This window comes from Mesocricetus auratus, unplaced genomic scaffold, assembly GCF_017639785.1.
Source record: "Mesocricetus auratus isolate SY011 unplaced genomic scaffold, BCM_Maur_2.0 Super-Scaffold_100010, whole genome shotgun sequence".
NCBI classification, from domain to species: Eukaryota; Metazoa; Chordata; class Mammalia; order Rodentia; family Cricetidae; genus Mesocricetus; species Mesocricetus auratus.
This window is the reverse complement of record NW_024429194.1, coordinates 65,845,491-65,863,720: the sequence shown is the minus strand read 5'-3', so window position 1 is coordinate 65,863,720 and position 18,230 is coordinate 65,845,491. Positions and strand designations below refer to the sequence as shown.

The 18,230-nt window shown below is 45.6% G+C and overlaps 1 protein-coding gene and 1 pseudogene across 3 annotated transcripts in view; one reads left to right on the top strand and one right to left on the bottom strand.

Moving 5' to 3' along the window:
- Lima1 (LIM domain and actin binding 1) overlaps nucleotides 1-18,230 on the bottom strand; it is a 96,338-nt gene that overhangs the window by 19,810 nt on the left and 58,298 nt on the right. For 2 of the 3 annotated variants that reach the window (XM_005067237.4, XM_040753825.1), the window contains exons 5-7: nucleotides 8,046-8,130; nucleotides 6,701-6,849; nucleotides 1,868-1,975 (exon numbers count right to left, since the gene is read on the bottom strand). In XM_005067237.4, the coding sequence (XP_005067294.1) occupies nucleotides 1,868-1,975; nucleotides 6,701-6,849; nucleotides 8,046-8,130 (342 nt within the window). Of the gene's footprint in view, nucleotides 1-1,867; nucleotides 1,976-2,387; nucleotides 2,408-6,700; nucleotides 6,850-8,045; nucleotides 8,131-18,230 lie in introns of those variants that run through there. The other variant, XM_040753826.1, reaches the window with a different exon arrangement.
- On the top strand, nucleotides 14,204-14,269 carry LOC121142983 (annotated as a pseudogene).

Below are 18,230 nucleotides of genomic sequence, written 5' to 3'. Positions count from 1 at the left end.
AAGCCCTTGAGGACAGCCTAGAGGGCTTTTCCAGATCCTCGCTACCTGTCTCTCAGCACTGCCCATTTACCACTACGACCTCGACAAGTCACTCAAACAACAGCTCCTAGGAAGCCCATCTCAGGTTTCTGCACTCTGCTGTGCCTGGCTGTCTACTCTCCACTCACTTGGCCCATCCCTGCACATTCCTCACGGCTGGGCTCAGACACCATCTTCCTGAAGAAGTCAGGCACACTAGTTCTCAACTAGCATGGCCCCACTCTCTTAGGGTACCTACCATCCAGGTTTTTGATGGCTTACGTATTAGGAGGCCACCGTTTGTGGGCTTTCTTGCACATGAAGGCCACGTGGGAGAGAGACAGGGAGAGAGATGGGGGCGGTGAGGACGACTATGAATGAGGATGAACGTGTGTGGTATTTTTCTTTGTTTTCAAACAGGTCTTGCTGGCCTCAGACTTCCTGCATCACCACAATGGCCTTGCACGATGTCACCATGCTGGCCTTAACCTCATGATCCTCCTGCCTTTGCCTCCTGCATTGTTCTGCAATTGTCGGTATTGGCTACTATGCCTGGCTCTGCTTTATATTAATTAGGTAATTATTACATGTGTGGGGGTGAGGACATACTACAGCAGACATGTAGAATTCGGAGGACAGCTTGCTGGAGCTGGTTCTCTCCTATCATGTGAGCCCTGGGGACTGAGCTCAGGGCTTCAGCTCTGCCTACGAGTGCTTTTTCCTGGAGAGCCATCTTGTTGGCCCAGTCTTCTGTTTCTTTTTCTTTTTTTTCGAGATAGGGTTTCTCTGTATTGTTTTAGCGGCTGTCCTGGAACTCACTCTGTAGAACAGGCTGGCCTTGAATTCACAGAGATCTGCCTGCCTCTGCCTCCCGAGTACTGGGATTAAAGGCGTGTGCCACCAACACCCTGCAAGTCTTCCGTTTCTAAGCTTAGCATTTCCTATGCTCAACATAGTACCTGGGATGCTAAAATGCTTTGCGGGTTGAAGATGTAACTTGGTGGTGGAACACTGGCCTAGCGTACGCATAGAAAGCCAAAAACAAATAACCTCGGGGAAAAGAATAACATTTTTAACCAAAAAAAAAAAAGAAAAGAAAAAGAAAAAGAAAAACTGCCTTGAGCCAGAGCAGTGACATGAACTGGCAGCCTCAGTTATTTAAAAGGTTGAGGCAGGAGGATTGCTTGAATGTACAAGTTCAAGGTGGGCCTGGGACACAAAGTGAGACCTTCATCTCAAAACAAAATTAAGACAAAACAAGCAAATGAAAGAAAAACCTTAAGATAGGCATATATTTAGGAAGAATATTGTGAATGATTTAAAGATAATCTCTGGGGGCTGAGGAATGGCTCAGCGGTTTAGAGCTTTTGCAGCTCTTGCAGAGAATCTCGGTTCAATTCCCATCACCCGCATGGTGGCTCACAACCATCTGTAACACGGGTTCCAAGGGATCCGACACCCTTTTCTGACTCTGAGGTCACATACATAGTGACATACATGCATTTGGGCAGAACATCTACACACACACAGCCAAGCCTTAAAAAAGATTTTAAAGATAAAAATTTTATCTCTGATCAAGCAGATTTTTACAAATGACTTTAGTTAGCTTTACGCCTTCCGAGCATTTGCTGAACAAAAGAATTTTCCAATGGAGACTCATATTAGGTCAGCTGTAAATTACAATGCTTTCGAACTGAAACTATGTGACCTGCAAAAATGACAATCTGCCCTGGCAGCTGCCACCAAATTCCCAGACCCTGCAATCGAGAGACAGAGTCCTTTCTAATTTTAAGCACCTAATTTGGAACACATGCTTCTTTGGCAACTGGACATCAACTTTTCAACCTACCTTTTTCCCTTCCTGATGGGAGATGCAGACCTCGGGACTTGGGGGCACATTCTCCTTTTGTTCCAGTTTATGAGTTTTGATCTCACCACCACTGGCTTTCAACTCATTCTACAAAACAAAAATATCCTGTGAACTTGAAATACTTACCATTCCACTGTCTTCACAGCACATCTTTCAAATAAACTTGGAACGTTAAAAAAAAAAAAAAACTCTCAGAACTCAAGTCAAGCCCCTGTCACAAGCAAAACCCATCGACTAGTGAAATGACAAAAGCAGCTGTGTGGACACATACATACCTCCGAGTTAAATGTCTGTACGCCCGACTCAAAGTGGATGCCCGCTAGAATACAGACGCATCAACACGGTCACCCAGAGGCCACCCCCAGCACACCGCATTCTGTGACTCACGCTTCTAGCAGCTTAGCTTGTGAGAATGCAAAGCTTGTGAATTTACGGGAAAGACCATTTTGGAGCAGGGAAAGGAAATGCCAAGTGCCAACAATCAAGAAAATATACTGACCATACATATAAATGCCCGGCCTGGAAAGAAAGACAGGGATGATGGACACATATAAAAACCGAAATTACACTGAATGATACCATAAACAATCTTTTTCTATGGAACTTGCAAAAAAAAGTTTTATACATAAAATTCACAAAGGTATAGGTTGATCTATATTTCATAACCGAGCCTCAGCATTAAAAAGCATGTATTAGTATTGCCATAAGGACTGAGGAGAATAATCCTGTCTCTTTTCCTTGTAAAGGCTACTGGGAGTAGAAACTTAAAATGAACTCGTCTACTAGATCTGAAACCAACAAAGGGGGAGAGGAAGATGGATGTTTCCTAGCTTTGCTGGGCTTTCTTTCCTATGAACAGTCCTACTCCCCCTTCTGACAGGCTCTCATGTAGTTCAGGCTGTCTTCAAACTCACTACGCAGCCAAGGATAACCTTGAACTTTTGCTCGACCACCCCTCAAAGGCTGGAGCAGCCAGTGTTTGTCACTACACTCCATGTAATGTGGCACTTGTGGATAAACTCAAGACTGTGCCTCAGAAAGCTCTCTGCTAGCTCAGTCACGTTCCCAGTGATTCTTCAGGCTTGGGGACAAACAAGCCACCTAAGGCCACAGGGCTAAGGGACATAGAGTGTGATGGTTCTGCTCAGGCCAGCGACTTCAGAGTGGGCAGTCTCTGCTCTGCAGGTGCTCCTACTAGGAGGAGATGGCCGCCAGCACTGCAGAACACATCCTGACACCCATTCATCTATTGTCTGTCTATCTGCAAGCTCCCCTAAGCTATCCAGGATGTGCTCTGTTCTGTAAGGGATTTCAGACATTCTTTGAGAGTGAGATAAAAACATACTTTTCACAAGAATTCCTAAAAAATTCTCAACTCTTGAAGGCCCCAGAGCAGAACTTTAAGGAAGAAACTCTACTAGGAGAATTCATTTAGAGGTAGGATCTCTGTGGCCTTGCAGTCCTGCAACCGGCTTCAAACTTCAGCCATCCTGTGTTGCAATATACCCCTTGAGGTTTGGTTTGGTTTGGCTTAAGCTAAGGCTGTAGCTCAATTGGCACAGCCCTTGCCTAGCAAACATAAAGCCCTGGGTTCTACCCCCAGCCCCAAATAAAACCATGTGTAGTGGCACTGTAACTCAGGCTCTTAGGAGTTGGAGGCAGGAGGGTCAGGAGTTCAAGACCAGCCTTGGCTACACAGGCATTTTGAGGTCAGTCTGGGATACACCAAACTATTTCCAAATGAAGAGCAAAAAACCAGCCAGCAAGAAGATGCTTGTCAGGGCCAGGCCTGCTGCTCTTTCCAGTGTGCTAAAAACAACAACAACAAAAAAAACAAGGTCACTGAACAGGTTTTCCTGGCCTGAGGAGTCATCTGGGAAGAATGTTTGCACAGACAAACAGATACCTCCAGTAAGCTTTGCCCCTCACCCATCTCCGTGCCTCCTGATCTACACTCTGAGTCTACTCTGCTCATTTTTCACACTTAGTAAACTCTGGGCATTTCACTCTATTGATTTATGTACACTGTCCCTTATTAAAACTACTGTGAAAAATTGGAGTAAGAGATGAGGGTGTTGTTCAGTGGTCGAGCACGTGTCCAGCATATGTAAAGCTGTGATTTCAATCCTCAGAACTAGAGAGACAGAGAGAGGCAGAGAGAAACAGACAAAGAAAGAAACTGTCTCAGAGAATAGCTCCATCATTACTATTGGGGACTACATAATTATGTGGGGGGAAAAGTTTTAACTTCTGGAAGACACATTATGATCTTGAATCTGCACAGTTTTCGGTCTGCTCAGGAGCAAATAAAATAATATTATTCTCCCAACATTGTTAAGAACTTTGGTCATGAATAGGCACAGAAGGAACCAGCTTATGCAGCCTCAAAAAATGAGAACCTGGGCTAGGGATGCCCCTTAAATGTTATTTCACTTCTCCAGCATGTGTGAGGTCCTGGGTTCAGTTTCCAGCAGTACAGCAGACAGACAAAAAGAAGATGTGATGATATCCTGTGCTCCTGTCTCCTGAGTATTCGGGAGGGAGGTTGAGGCGAGACGAGCCCTGTGACTTTACCGCTAGGTTACAGAGTAAAATCTTAGCTCAAGCCAAGCCCAGCACTAAGGAGGCAGAGGCAGGCAGATTTCTGTGAGCTCCAGGCCAGCCTGGTCTATAGAGCGAGTTCTTAGACAGCCAAGACTACATGGTGAGATCCTGACTCAAAACAACAACAACAACAAAAAAAGAACAGGTTTTTGGGCTGGGGGTATGGTTTTGTGTTTACCCTGCATATATGACATTTAGATTTAACACTTAGCACTATGTGTGTGTGGTGTGTGTGTAGAATACCAAATGTTTTCATTCATCAAGCACATCATCTCCCTGTCATTCCACAGGGATTTTCTAACACACTATTCCTCCTCTGCAGGAAATTACGACATCATGTGGGTTAGAGGTTGAGTAGATCATACAGAGCTCCTCTCATATTGGGAACTAAATCAGGAGCCTCAGGCATGCTGGGCGAGTGTTGTGCCATGGAGCCACACCCCCAGCTCCGGCTCTCCCAGAACCCCTTTTAATGAAACGTCCAGGATGTGCAGATTCATAGATGGAAAGCAGAGAAGAGCTTCAGTGGGTAACTATACAGATACGGAATTATTTGAGGGATGACAGAAAGGGTTGGGAATTAAGACAAGAGTTATGGTTGTACAACCTTGTAAATAAACTAAAGAAAAAAATCACCTAGGTGTGTACTTGGTTTGTTTTTCCCTGTGGAGTCTGGGATCAGAGCCCGGGTCTCAAGCAAGGTAGGCAAGGGCTCCACCATTGAGATACATCCTCGGTCAGCATGTGCTTCAACAAAATGGTGGTTTTATGTTATGTGAACAATAGTTTGATGAAACTCACAATAGATGTTTCCATTAAAGCTAATAAAACATTGATTCTTTATCAGTGACAATGAAAAAGTTCAGTAGACAAGCCAGGAAAAGTCTTGATATCTCAGCTGGTAACATCACATAAAATGAGTGAGGTCTGAATACGTATGCATGAGCTGGGGGAGCAAAATCAAGACTGGAAAATGTACGCTTACAAAGGAAAGAGGGGGTATAGGACTTATGAAAAGGGGATGGGCCAGGGTCAGGGGTCAGAGCCCAGGAGACATTTCCTAGTTACAGCACTCATGATGGCTGTCTGGAGGAGCGAGTAAGAATTGTGCAGGTGTTGGGGAACGGGACAGGATTTCCTGAGGGGGATGGGAGTATGGGGGGAGGTGAGAGGGAGCTGGGAGAAAGAGAGGGGTTGAAGAAGAGGGGAGAGGAGGACATGGGGGAGCAAGAAGGTTGAGTTGGGGAAAGAACAGAGGAGAGCAGGATGAGAGATACCATAATAGAGGGGGCCACTCTAGGTTTGAGGAGAGATCTGGCACTAGTGAGATTTCCAGAGATCTATAAAGATGACACCAACTGGCAAACTAACCAATAGTGGAGAGGCTACCTTAAATGCCCTTCCCCGATAATATTACTGATGACTACCTTGTATACCATCCTAGATCCTCCATCCAGTGGCTGATGGAAGCAGAGGGAGATACCCACAACTAAACACTGAACTGAACTGGAATCCAGTTGCAGAGAGGGAGGAGTGATGAGCAAAGGGGTCAAGACCAGGCTGGTGAAACCCACAGAAACAGCTGACTTGAACAAAGGGGAGCTCATGGACCCTAGACTGATAGCTGAGAGGCCAGCATGAGACTGATCCAGACCCCCTAAACAAGGGTGTCAGTGAGGAGGTATCAGCATTCTTTGGGGCCTTGTCCAATAGATCAGTATTTATCCCTGACATCCAAATGGACTTTGGAAGCCCACATCTCATGGAAAGATGCTCTCTCAGCCTGGACACATGGGGAAGGGCCTAGCCCCTGCCCTGGGACGATATGACAGACTTTGGAGATTCCCCCATAAAGGGCTTCACTCTCCCTGGAGAGTGGAGTGGGCATTGGGTGGGGGATTGGGGGAATTGGGGGCGGAGGAGGAGGGGAGTAAGAGGGAGCCGGGATTGACATGTGAAGTAAGCTTGTTTCTAATTTAAATAAAAAAACAGGTATTAAAAAAAAAAGAATAGTGCAGGTACACATCTTAAATCCTAGTACTCTGGGAGGCAGAGACAGGCGGATCTCTGTGAGTTCAAGGCCAGCCTGATCTACAGAGCGAGTTCTAGGACAGCCAAGGCTACACAGAGGAAACCCTATCTCAAAAACAAAAACAAAAAACAAACCACCCAAATAAAACAAAACCCCAAGCAGTTCAGGGCACATACTGTGTAGCTGGCTGAGCTGCTCTGCTTGGACACAGCAGCCTGGTACTTGGCCATGCGATCCTTGATGGAAGTTTCTGAGAGGCGAGGGAGCTCCAGGCTCCGCTTGCTCTCATTCTTCTCCAAGTTGAATGCGGAAGATGACAAATAACCTGGAAATGTGCAAATCACACACTGTTAGAGGATAAAAGGCGATTCTGGGTGACTGCAATCTAATGTACAGAAAGGCCAGGTATGGTTCTTGTCTGTAGTCCCAGCACAGAGGAGGCTGAGGCAGGAGTGCCACACATTCAAGGACAACCTGGGCTACACAGTGAGACCCTGTTTCAAAAAACAAAAAATCCAAAAACCAAAAAAGACCCAAAACCAACAACCAAAAGTACACACATACAAAGAAAACCAGAAATACAATTGTCTTTTATAAGATATTTTTAATTCATTCCTAAGAGAACCTTTGCCATAAATGTACATTTTATATACACATACACACTCATACACACACACACACACACACACACACACACGTACACACAATTTGAACATTTTTATTCACTTATCTTTTGTGCTTGTACCAAACAAAATTTTTTTGTTGTTATTTATACTAAGCACCTGACTACACAAAGCTACACCACCAGCTCTGGGATAACCAATCTTTTTTTTTTTTTGGTTTTTACGAGACAGGGTTGCTCTGTATTGTTTTGGAGGCTGTTGGTCTAGCCTGGCCTCGAACTCACAGAGATCCGCCTGCTTCTGCCTCCCGAGTGTTGGGATTAAAGGCGTGCGCCACCACTACCCGGCCTGGGATAACCAATCTTGGCCAGGGATTTAGTCCATCTATTGAAATCCTCCAGTTCCAGATAACTGTGGAGTCCAAGTGTCTATAGCACTTCACCTGTTACCGCTCAGAGGTACCCAAGGATGGGTTAAAAATGCAAAGAAAGCACCCTGGACATGCTGTGCTCATGTCGGCAATCCCAGGACTGGGGAATCAGACTGGAGGGTCAGAAGTTCAAGGTCAACTAAGTCAGCCTGGGCTAGAGACTTTGTCTGAAAAGACAAAAATAAAAATCGGGCAGGGCGTTGGTGGCGCAGGCCTTTAATCCCAGCACTCGGGAGGCAGAGAAAAGGTGGATCTCTGTGAGTTCGAGGCCAGCCTGCTCTACAGAGTGAGTTCCAGGACAGCCTCCAAAGCCACAGAGAAACCTTGTCTCGAAAAACCAAAAAAAAAAAAAAAGAAAAAAGAAAAAAAGAAAAAAAAAAAAAAAGAAGCACAGGTTTTGAGTGCAAAAGGTTCGCTGTAACTGAGTTGCTTCTCACTCAGAGGACTTCATGCTTTCTGCTTACTTACCAGGACTTATTTCCAAGTCATCCAGGGAACGGCTGTTTTCAGAGATCCTTTTTCCACCTGCATTTCGGCTTTGAGTCCAAGGAATCTGTTCAGAGAATGGGAAATACTGATATAACACTCAAAACACCTTCATTAGCAAAACCCAGAAGATTAGAACATTTTAAATATCGAGCAGCATATATGGAGAAAAAAGTGACTCTATAAACAAAGCCCATTGCTATTACACAGTTGGAAAGCTGGGGGGAAGAGTCCTCATATCTCAGGTGACAATGACATGTCCCTTAAGACTGCCAAGGCACAGGCAGCACCCCTCCATCTCACTGTGCCCCACTGTCGACGCCCTGGCAGTCTTCACCATCGCTCTCCTTAACAACCCCATTATCTTCTTCTTCTTCTTCTTCTTCTTCTTTTTTTTTTTTTTTTTTTTTTTTTTTTGGTTTTACGAGACAGGGTTTCTCTGTATTGTTTTGGAGGCTGTCGGTCCAGCCCGGCCTCGAACTCCCGAGGCAGAGAACCGCCTGCCTCTGCCTCCCGAGTGCTGGGATTAAAGGCATGCGCCACCACTGCCCGGCTCCCCATTATCTTCTTAACTGGTTCTTTTTCCATATTCTCATCTAGGCTTGTCGAGGCTGCCAATACCCAAACTAATAAAAAGTAATTATTCTAAATCTGTATCTCCCTGAACTCCCCCACTCAAAATTCTTTCAGAATCCCCAATCACCCTTGAGTATCACTGCAAGTATTCAGTACATTCCAGGCGACCCTCCTGGGCAGGTCAGTGCCCACCCAGCCTCCTCCCTGGGTATTCTGTGACACATCCTTTATCCTTCAGGGAACTCAAACTGCTCTGAGGACCTTGGCATAGTAAATGATGCCCCCTGCACCCATATCATGTGTTTGTCCTTCTATCTAGCAAACGTTATTCCTTCAAGACTCAACATCACTTACTTCTATATACATACAGCTACTCCTTCCCATAGTCTGAAGGTGCCCAGCCCTCCCATTGGCTGGCTGGCCCACTGAGGGTGATACACACATCCAGGATTTGTAGATTATAGCATTATTCATTTGTTTGTTTGCTTTTTATTTATTTAATTTTGAGACAGGGTTTCTTTGTGCAGCTCTGACTATCCTGGAACTCTCTGTAGACCAGGCTAGCCTTGAACTCAGAGATCTGCCTGCCTCTGCTTCCCCAGTGCTGGGATTAAAGGCAAACGCCACCACAGCCTGACGATTGTAGCATGATTTGTTTCTTCAGGTGCTGGGGACTGAACCTGGGGACTTGCACACACCAGGCAAGTGCTGTTCTGTACACTGACCTATGCTGCAGACACTGGGCACAGATTTGTTTTGAGTAAAGGATTTTGTGATTTTTGAAATCCTAACACTTTGCGTCTCATGTTTTGGAGAGACCTTTAATTATAGTTACAAATTAGGTTGAGTGTAGTGACACACACCTGTAATTAATGTTACAGTGTGTGGAGGCAGAGGCAGGGGGATCAGTAATTCAAGGCCAGATTCTACAAATACACGAGGCTACAGAAGAACTTGCCTCATAAAACCCAAAATACATCTCATTCTGTCATGTCAGCCTCTAGCCAGATCCTCCCATTCAAATATCTATTTCCAGGCAACTAGAAGTAGGGGTTATGTGAAAGCCAGTGTGTCAGGAGGTAAGAGGCACTTCCCTACACCTCTCCCTCCTTCCTCCCTACACCTCTCCCTCCCTCCTCCTCACCCCCCCTTCCAGGTTGAGGATCAAATACAGGGCCTCAAATATCCTGGGTAAGTGCTCTGCAATTGAGCATTTTGAGTTCAATACATGAGAAACTTCTTTCTTAAAAATCAAAAGTAGAGCACTTGGGAGGTAGAGGCACCCTGTCTCGAAAAAACAAAAAACAACAACAACAAAATAAAAAATAAAAAATAGTTAGCCAGGCAAGGGTGGTTAGCCAGTCCTGGCTGCCGGTGAAGTCAAGCTTCCACCAAGGGTGTGAGACGCAGTGGCCACCTATCACAGGGATAAGACAGGAGCCCTTCTGGCCTGGTGTGCTGTTAGTGCCAAAGCACTCTCTGTACAAAAGCACCGCCTTGCTGAGCTGTTTCCCATTCCTCTGTGTGTTCCTTTGAATGAGCAGCGGCTTTATCATTTGTTTGTCTCATTAATAATCACTAATAAAAGTTATTACACTCTTAATTACAATGAGCTGACTTCAAAAAATTAACTACGTATTTAAAACAATTGATTCCTTGCTAGCCCTAATTATCCTGTACTTAAATATTTCAAATAAAAACCAAAATAAAGCTGGGAGTGGTGACTCATACCTGTAATCCCAGCACCTGGGAAACTGGGAGAAGGGCTGCCCTGGGTTCCGGGTCAGAATGAGCTATAAAGAAAGACCTTGTTTCATAAAACCAAAATAAATAAAGCCCTAATGTTGCCACATCATACTCGGGTCAGATCCACTCACATCAACCACATCTGTATGACTTTTTTTTTTGGCTCAATATGTCTGACTCTGGGAAAGAGGAAAACCGAGAGCAGACATGGAAGTCAAGGTCAGGCAGGACACACGCTACCCACAGTACTGGTCCTGTAGAGGCCAAGCGTTGAAGGTTTGGACCCAGCTTGGTGCTGGAGGAGGTGGTGAAACCTTGCAGGGGGTGTCTAAGTAGGAGAGACAAAATAAACTCCAGCGTGGAACTCACTATGAAGACCAGGATGGCTTTGAACTCACAGAGCTCCTCCCGCCTCCAGCCACTCGAACCTTGGGATTAAAGGTGTGTACTGCCGTGACTGGCTAGGTTCCTCACTCTTCACAGAGGAATTTACATTCTTCCAAAGATGAAATTCAAGTACAAATCCAAGACTGTGTTCTGAGCTGCAACTGGCAAGCTCACCTTTGGTCCTAGGTCCACGCCTCCGCCTTTTGTTAGGTTCTACCCTAAATAAGGGAACAAACCGTGCCACTGCAGAGCTTTCCCTTTCATTTCGCAAGAATAAGGCGCCCCATCTTTGCTAGCTTCTACTTAAGCTAGGCACTCTAGAGGTAAAGAGTAGAGGAACATCCTGAGACTGAGGTCATCCTCTTACATAGTCAATTCCAGACCAGTCAGGGCAACACAGAGAGACCCAAAAGGATGGGCGTGGTAGCACAGGTCTCTGTTTTCAGCACAGGGAAGTGAAGGAGGAGGATTGGGTGCTGAAGGTCATTCCCAGCAAATACATGGTGGCTCACAAACACCTATAATGAGATCTGGTGCCCTCTTCTGGCCTGCAGACATACATACACTGTGTATATAATAAATAAATCTTTAAAAAAGAAAACAGAAAAAAAAATTACTGGTCTGGCCAGGCAGTGGTGGTACACTCTTTAATTCCAGCACTCAGGAGGCAGAGGCGGGTGGATCTCTGTGAGTTGGAGGCCAGCCTGGTCTACAAAGCAAGTTCCAGGACAACCACAACAGTTACACAGAGAAACCCTGTCTTGAAACCCCCCCAAACAAAACAAAACAAAAAAACAAAAACAAAAACAAAACCCCTGAGAACTGGTCTGGGTCTGGTGGAGTAGGATTAGAATCCAGATCCTTGGGAAGCCACAGATGGCCTGGGACAGCAGTTCAAGGCTAGCCTGGGGCAAGGAGAATGAGCAAAGACATCTGGTGGTGGAAGAACCTTTGGCAATCTGTTGATTAGACTGGTTCTGAGGAAGAATGTGACTGTGACCTGGCAGCTGCAAGGGCCCAGCAGGGGCTGGAGCTATCACTTTCAACAGCTACCTTCAGACCAGAGGGGCTACGAACGTAAGATACAGATAGAGTGCATTTCATAGCAGCACCTCTCGAGGGTATAACAGGGAGCAAGTCCAAAGAGAACAACACACACACACACACACACACACACACACACACACACACACCTCTGCCACAGATTTCTATATCATTCCGGCCTTTTTGACTTGGACACAAGGACACTCCAGGAGTGTTACACTCTGCGAAACAGAGACAAGACGTTTTATCTTAGGGCTTTGTGGAATTTCCCAAGGCTTGGCTCGCCCCACCCTACAAGTTCTCCTCCCTGTCAGCTGGCTGTGCCGTGCCTCATGTGAACGCCTCTAGAGTACTTTCTGTGAATTCAACAGTCAAATATATTAACATATACCAACAAGAGTATGCACTTAGAGCTTTTAGCCAGGAGTCTGTAGAATATTTTTTCCTAGAATTAAAAAAAAGAAAGAAAGAAAGGAAACTGCGTTCCAAATGATTAGCAAGGCAGATAGCCTATCTTTTTTTTTGTGTGTGTGTGGTTTTTCGAGACAGGGTTTCTCTGTGGCTTTGGAGACTGTCCTGGAACTAGCTCTTGTAGACCAGGCTGGTCTCGAACTCACTGAGATCCGCCTGCCTCTGCCTCCCGAGTGCTGGGATTAAGGTGTGCGCCACCAACGCCGGGCCAGGTATCCTATCTTATCTGCCCTTATTTTCAGGGTAATTATTTCCCTCTGTAGCTCAGGTGTGTCTGAACTCATGGCAATCCTCCTGCCTCAGTCTCTTAAGTGCTGGGGTTACAAGCATGGGACACCACGTTCAGTCAGATGAAAGTGCTTGCTGTATAAGCACAGAGATGGAGTTGGGATCCCCAGGACGTATGTTAAAACCAGGTGTGATGATGCATGTGTGTAACCCCAGTTCTAGCATGGACCGATAGGTGGGTCCCTGGAGCCTGCCATTGGCTGAGCTCAGATGCAGTGAGATCAGTGAGAGACCTGGTCTCAAAACAAAAAAGGTTGCCGAGACAGGGTTTCTCCATGTAACAGCCCTGGCTGTCCTGGAACTCACTATATAGACCAGGCTGGCCTTGAACTCACAGAGACTCTCCTGCCTCTGCCTCCCGAGTGCTGGGATGAATATTGTACGCCATGGGCCACTCACTACACCTGGCAAAACGGGTTCTCAAGCCAGGTGTTGTGGTGTAAGCCTGAAATCCCAGCTTCCAGGAGGTGGAGGTAGGAGGATCAGGAGTCAACGATGGATTTCAGCCTGGGCTACATGAGATCCTGTCTCCTCCCCCAAAAGACGACTGTCAGAGCTTTCTGCGGAGTTCCTTATGTCACCCTTCACTGCCTTCTGTATTCTCATCCGGACCCTTCCCCTTCACACTCTTGATTTCCCAAAAATCAAGAATGAGGAAGGGTAAGTCCTAGGGAAAAATGGAACTTTGCAGAACTCTGTATAGAAATTGTGAGGTATAAATGAAATCTCTTAACTTCTCAAAGAATTAAGTGATAAAAATTTTCCTTCTTCAGGGACACTGAACAAAATGTGTTGTTCATATAAAAAATGCGCATAGGAGGATGTGCTGGCCAGTTTTATTATGTCAAGGACAGACTAGTGGCATTGGAAAAAAGGGACTCTCAAATGAGAAAACGCCCCCACCCAACTGACCCATGGGAAAGCTTGTGGTATGTTTTCTTGAACGATGATTAATGTGGGAGGGTCCAGCCCGTTGTGGGTGGGGCCATCCCTGGGCTGCAGGCCCTGGGTTCTATAAGAAAGCCGGCTGAGTAAGCCATGGAGAGCAAGCCAGTAAGCTGCTTCAGCTCCTGTCTCCAGGTTCCTGCCCTGACTTCTCTCAGTGATGAAGTGTGACCTGGAAGTGTGAGCAAAACAAACCCTTTCCTCCCTAAGTTGCATTTGGTCCTGGTGTTTTATCACTGCAATAGAAAACCTAATAAATGCCGGGCAAGGTGGGCGGTGGTGGCATACACCTTTAATCCCAGCACTGGGGAGGCAGAGGCAGGCGGATCTCTGTGAGTTCGAGGCCAGCCTGGTCTATAAGAGCTAGTTCCAGGACAGAGAAGAAGCCACAGAGAAACCCTGTCTCAAAATACCCCCCCTCACAAAAAAAAGAAAACCTAATAAATACAGAGAAGCAGTTATCACCAGAAGTTACAGAATGTTTCTACATTTTCTGAGTGTTCCATAAAAATTGTGTTCACCTTATAATAAGCACACAGAGAGAGAGAGAGAGAGAGAGAGAGAGAGAGAGAGAGAGAGAGAGAGAGAGAGAGAGAGAGAGAGAGAGAGAGAGAGAGAGAGAGAGAGAGAGAGAGAGAGAGAGAGAGAGAGAGAGAGAGAGAGAGAGAGAGAGAGAGAGAGAGGAGAGAGGATTAGCCTGGCCCCTGCACAAGGATGACATGCAAGTTCATGAAGTGCTCCGTAAGTTAAAAAAAAAAAAGAAAAAGAAAAAGTGCTATCTCATATCTAGTAAGCTAATTCAGTAGTTAAAAATATGGGAGCTGGAGAGTTGGCTCAGCAGTTAAGAACACATGTTGCTCTTCCAGAGGACCCGGGTTCTGTTGCTAGCAGCACATGGGGGCTCACAAGCATCCATAACTCCAGGGATTCTGACGCCCTCTTCTAGCATCCATGGACTTCAGGTACCCATGTGGTACACAGACATGCAGGCAAAACATGTACATACATAAAATAAAAATAATAGTTAAGAACCCTACAAAGCCAACAGTGGATGAGGCTTTTGGGGTCATGTGCTCAGGCAATGGCTAGTTTTGACACAGTACAATCTTTGAGGACAAGCTGGAAATATGTAAGAAAAACATCCGGAAAGATGTATCTTCTAAATATGGTACTACCATAGAATATAGCCCAAAGAAGTTATTCAAAACAAAACATTGCTGCCAAATTGCTCAGAGATAGAAAAAAATCTAATTACTGGAAAATGATTACGCAGATTATGAAATACAGCCCAGAAAAGGGGAAATGCAGCTGGGTGGTGGTGGCTCATGCCTCTAATGCCAGTACTCTGTGAGGTAGACATCTCTCTGTGACTGGTCTACAGAGCTCCAAAGCTACAGAGAACCCTGTCCTGAAAACAAACAAACAAACAAACAAACAAAAACAAAAGGGGAAGTGCATGAACTAAGAAGATACAGTTAGGCCTATGTAACAAAGACTAAACAAAAATAAAGTAAAATGAGATAAAGGCAACAAAACAGGGAGTTATGTAGTGACTAAAGCTACATAAAACACAGTTGTATGTATGTTGGGTGGTTGGGGTACACACCTTTAATCCCAGCCACCAGGAGGCAGAGGCAGGTGCATCTCTGTGAGTTCGAGGCCAGTCTGGTCTACAGAGTGAATTCCAGGACAGCCAGGACTACACAGAGAGACAGTGTCTGGGGGGACAGGGATTAGAGAGCTTATTTATGAGGATACCACTATTATACGAGCTTCAAGTTTATCTGTTTCCACAGATGTCAAAGACAGTCAGGGCTATAGCCATTTGTGTCTGAACAGTAACCAGTTCTAATATCCATGGAGCCTGTGCTATATGGTAGCCCTTGTTCTGAGATTAGTCACATGACATCAGGCACACCCTCCCCTATCATAACTTCTCTAACTTCAGCTGTTTCCATGTGTAAAGCTGAGCTGGAGTTATGATATCCTAACCGAGAGCAGGAAACCAGACAAAATAACTTTAGAGGCTCCCGAGTAGTTCAAGGGTCTACATAGCAGCATCTAGAGGCCAGAGGAGCTGGGCATCTATGTGCATCTGCTGCCTAGTCAGGAGTGAGCCCTACAGCAGGAAGCTCAGACCCAGGTCGGTACCTGGCTCACAGATGGTGTTGCCTTTGCCCCACAAATGCTTATGTAATGTTCCAGTCTTGGCACTGAGTTTCAACATGTTTGACTAAAATCAGACTGGCTGGAGCAGGAAGCAGTTAGTTGGCACAATACAGACTAGAAGATGACTGATCGATGATACACCAACAACAGCCACTCGGACAAGAAGCAATGAAGAGTATCAGACTTGCTCAAGGGGCCAGCACTCAGGAGGCAGAGGCAGGCAGATCTCTGTGAGTTCGAGACCAGCCTGGACTACCAAGCGAGTTCCAGGACAGCCTCCAAAGCCACAGAGAAACCCTGTCTCGAAAAACCAAAAAAAAAAAAAAAAAAGAATTGCTCAAGGGGCACCATTATAATCTCACCACAAAAGACTGGAGGATTACACGGAGACATTAATCACCAAATGTGATTTATATAGATATGTCTTTTACAAGAACTGTTCGGCTACAGTGAGAAATCTGTTACAACAGTCCCACACTTTCGAACCATATAAGCTATCGGTGATGTAGTAACTCAATAAAAAGCTAGATTAATTAGGTATATGAAGCAGGTGTGGTGATGATATACACCAATAATCCCAGCACTTGGAAGGAAGCAGGGGATAAAGAGCCCAAGACCAGCCTGGGCTACATAAGACCCTGCCTCAAAACAACACAAAACAATACAAAATCCTGGGTTTGATTGCCAGCACCCATCTTTAACTCCAGTTCCAGGGAGATCCAGACCTCATCCTTTCTTCTGGTGTCCGTGGGCGTGCACACAGCACACAGACATATATGCAGGCAATGTAACTCTCAGAGCCGTCTTCCAAAGGGTTTAGCGATGAGGTTACGCTGAGGCTGCAGGATCTCTCTCTTTCCCACCCTCCTGCTGTCCTTCTTTTCCTTTCTTATGCAGAGTCAGGGAATCCACATAGGCTACCTACCACACTGTAGCTTGGCTAGCTAAATGAGTCCTGGGGTCAGGCAGTGGTGGCACATGCCTTTAATCCCATCACTGCGGAAACAGAGGCAGGCAGATCTCTGAGAGTTCAAAGCAAGCCTGGTTTAGAGTGAAGAGTAAGTTCCAGGACAGGCTCCAAAGCTACAGAGTAACTCTATCTCAAAAAACTTAAAAAAAAAAAAAAAGAAAAAAGAAAGAAAGAAAAGATGAGTCATGGGTCACCAGGGGTCACCATGAGTCTTTATATAGTGGGTACCCCCACCCTCTGCTTTGACTATTTCTTTAATAGACTTGTCTTGACCCATCTCTCAATAGACATTTCCAAGAAAGAGGTCTCTCACCAAAGCCTTACACATAATTAGCATTTTCGTTTGCTGCTGTCCCACCATCTCTTACCTGGGGCCAGTTCTGACACGCACTGGCCCTTCCACTGAATCCACACTCTGTGTGCTGCATGATGTCAGCCACCCCACCCCCGGCGGGTCTGTGAGGGGTTCACAAAGGGGCTTTGAGCCACAACAAAGTCCCTTCCTCTCTCCTTAGGCTCTCTGACATTTTTTTCCTTCCATTTAAAATTCTTCTTCCCATTTAATAAGAAACATTTCTTTATCAAGACCATAAAGGAGAAAGAGGGAGTTGGGCAGGCCTAGGGAACTAAAGAAGTTGAGAGGAGAGCTTAAGAAACGCCATGGGACTGCTTTGCGGTTACTTGTCAATTGTTTTCAGGTCAAAGTGGAGCTAAACTGCATACACAGAAAAGGGTTCTAGCTAAAAAAATAAACAAAACAAAACAAATAGCCCAAAACCTAAAAAGTTCTTCCTAGCATTCAAAGACGGTTTCCAGTCATGGCCTCCCCTGGGTAGGGAGGCAGCAGCTTCAGGGAGTTACTGGAAGGAACTGACAGTACCACCCCAGACATAACCCAGGACTGGAGAGGATGAGCTACTTTCTTTATCTCGGAAGGAATGCCTTATACTATTACTTCACCAATACCAGGATTCGGGCCAAATATTTGGCTTAAGAAAAGACAGCTTTCCCAAGTAGTTGAAATGTGGAGTATATGATGATTTTGCTACCCGTCAGATACGTTTATTTCATTATGAGGGCTGTTGTAAAAAACTATCCCGCATACAACGCCAGATATGTAGGAAAGTATGAGAAAACTGGAAAAACTGACCTGCTCTGCAGCCCCTGGAGCGTGCTGCAAGGCACCAGCATGTGCAACTCATTTTCTAGTTAAGTAATTCCCTCTGGGGACTTGTGTGCGATCCACATGAAGTATCAAATTTCATTAGCAGATGCAGGAAAACGCAACCCTGTGCATTTGCAAGTCAAAACTCCTGAAAGCTAGCTGCCCTAGTCGGGCTTTCAGATTTTTCCTGGGAGAGGAGTTTAGCTGATAAAAAACATTTGTTGGGAGGCGCAGATGAGGAGGTTGAGAAGAGAAGGGACTCAGCTAGCACGGAGACAACCAAGCCTCAGTCTCAATGCTACTCTCTGGCCTTAACTCTCAGGCTGCAGCTGTGTCCAAAGCCATTCAAGCAGCAATTTCACCCCCAAGGCTACAAACGACAAAAGACATGGGAAGACAAATTAAA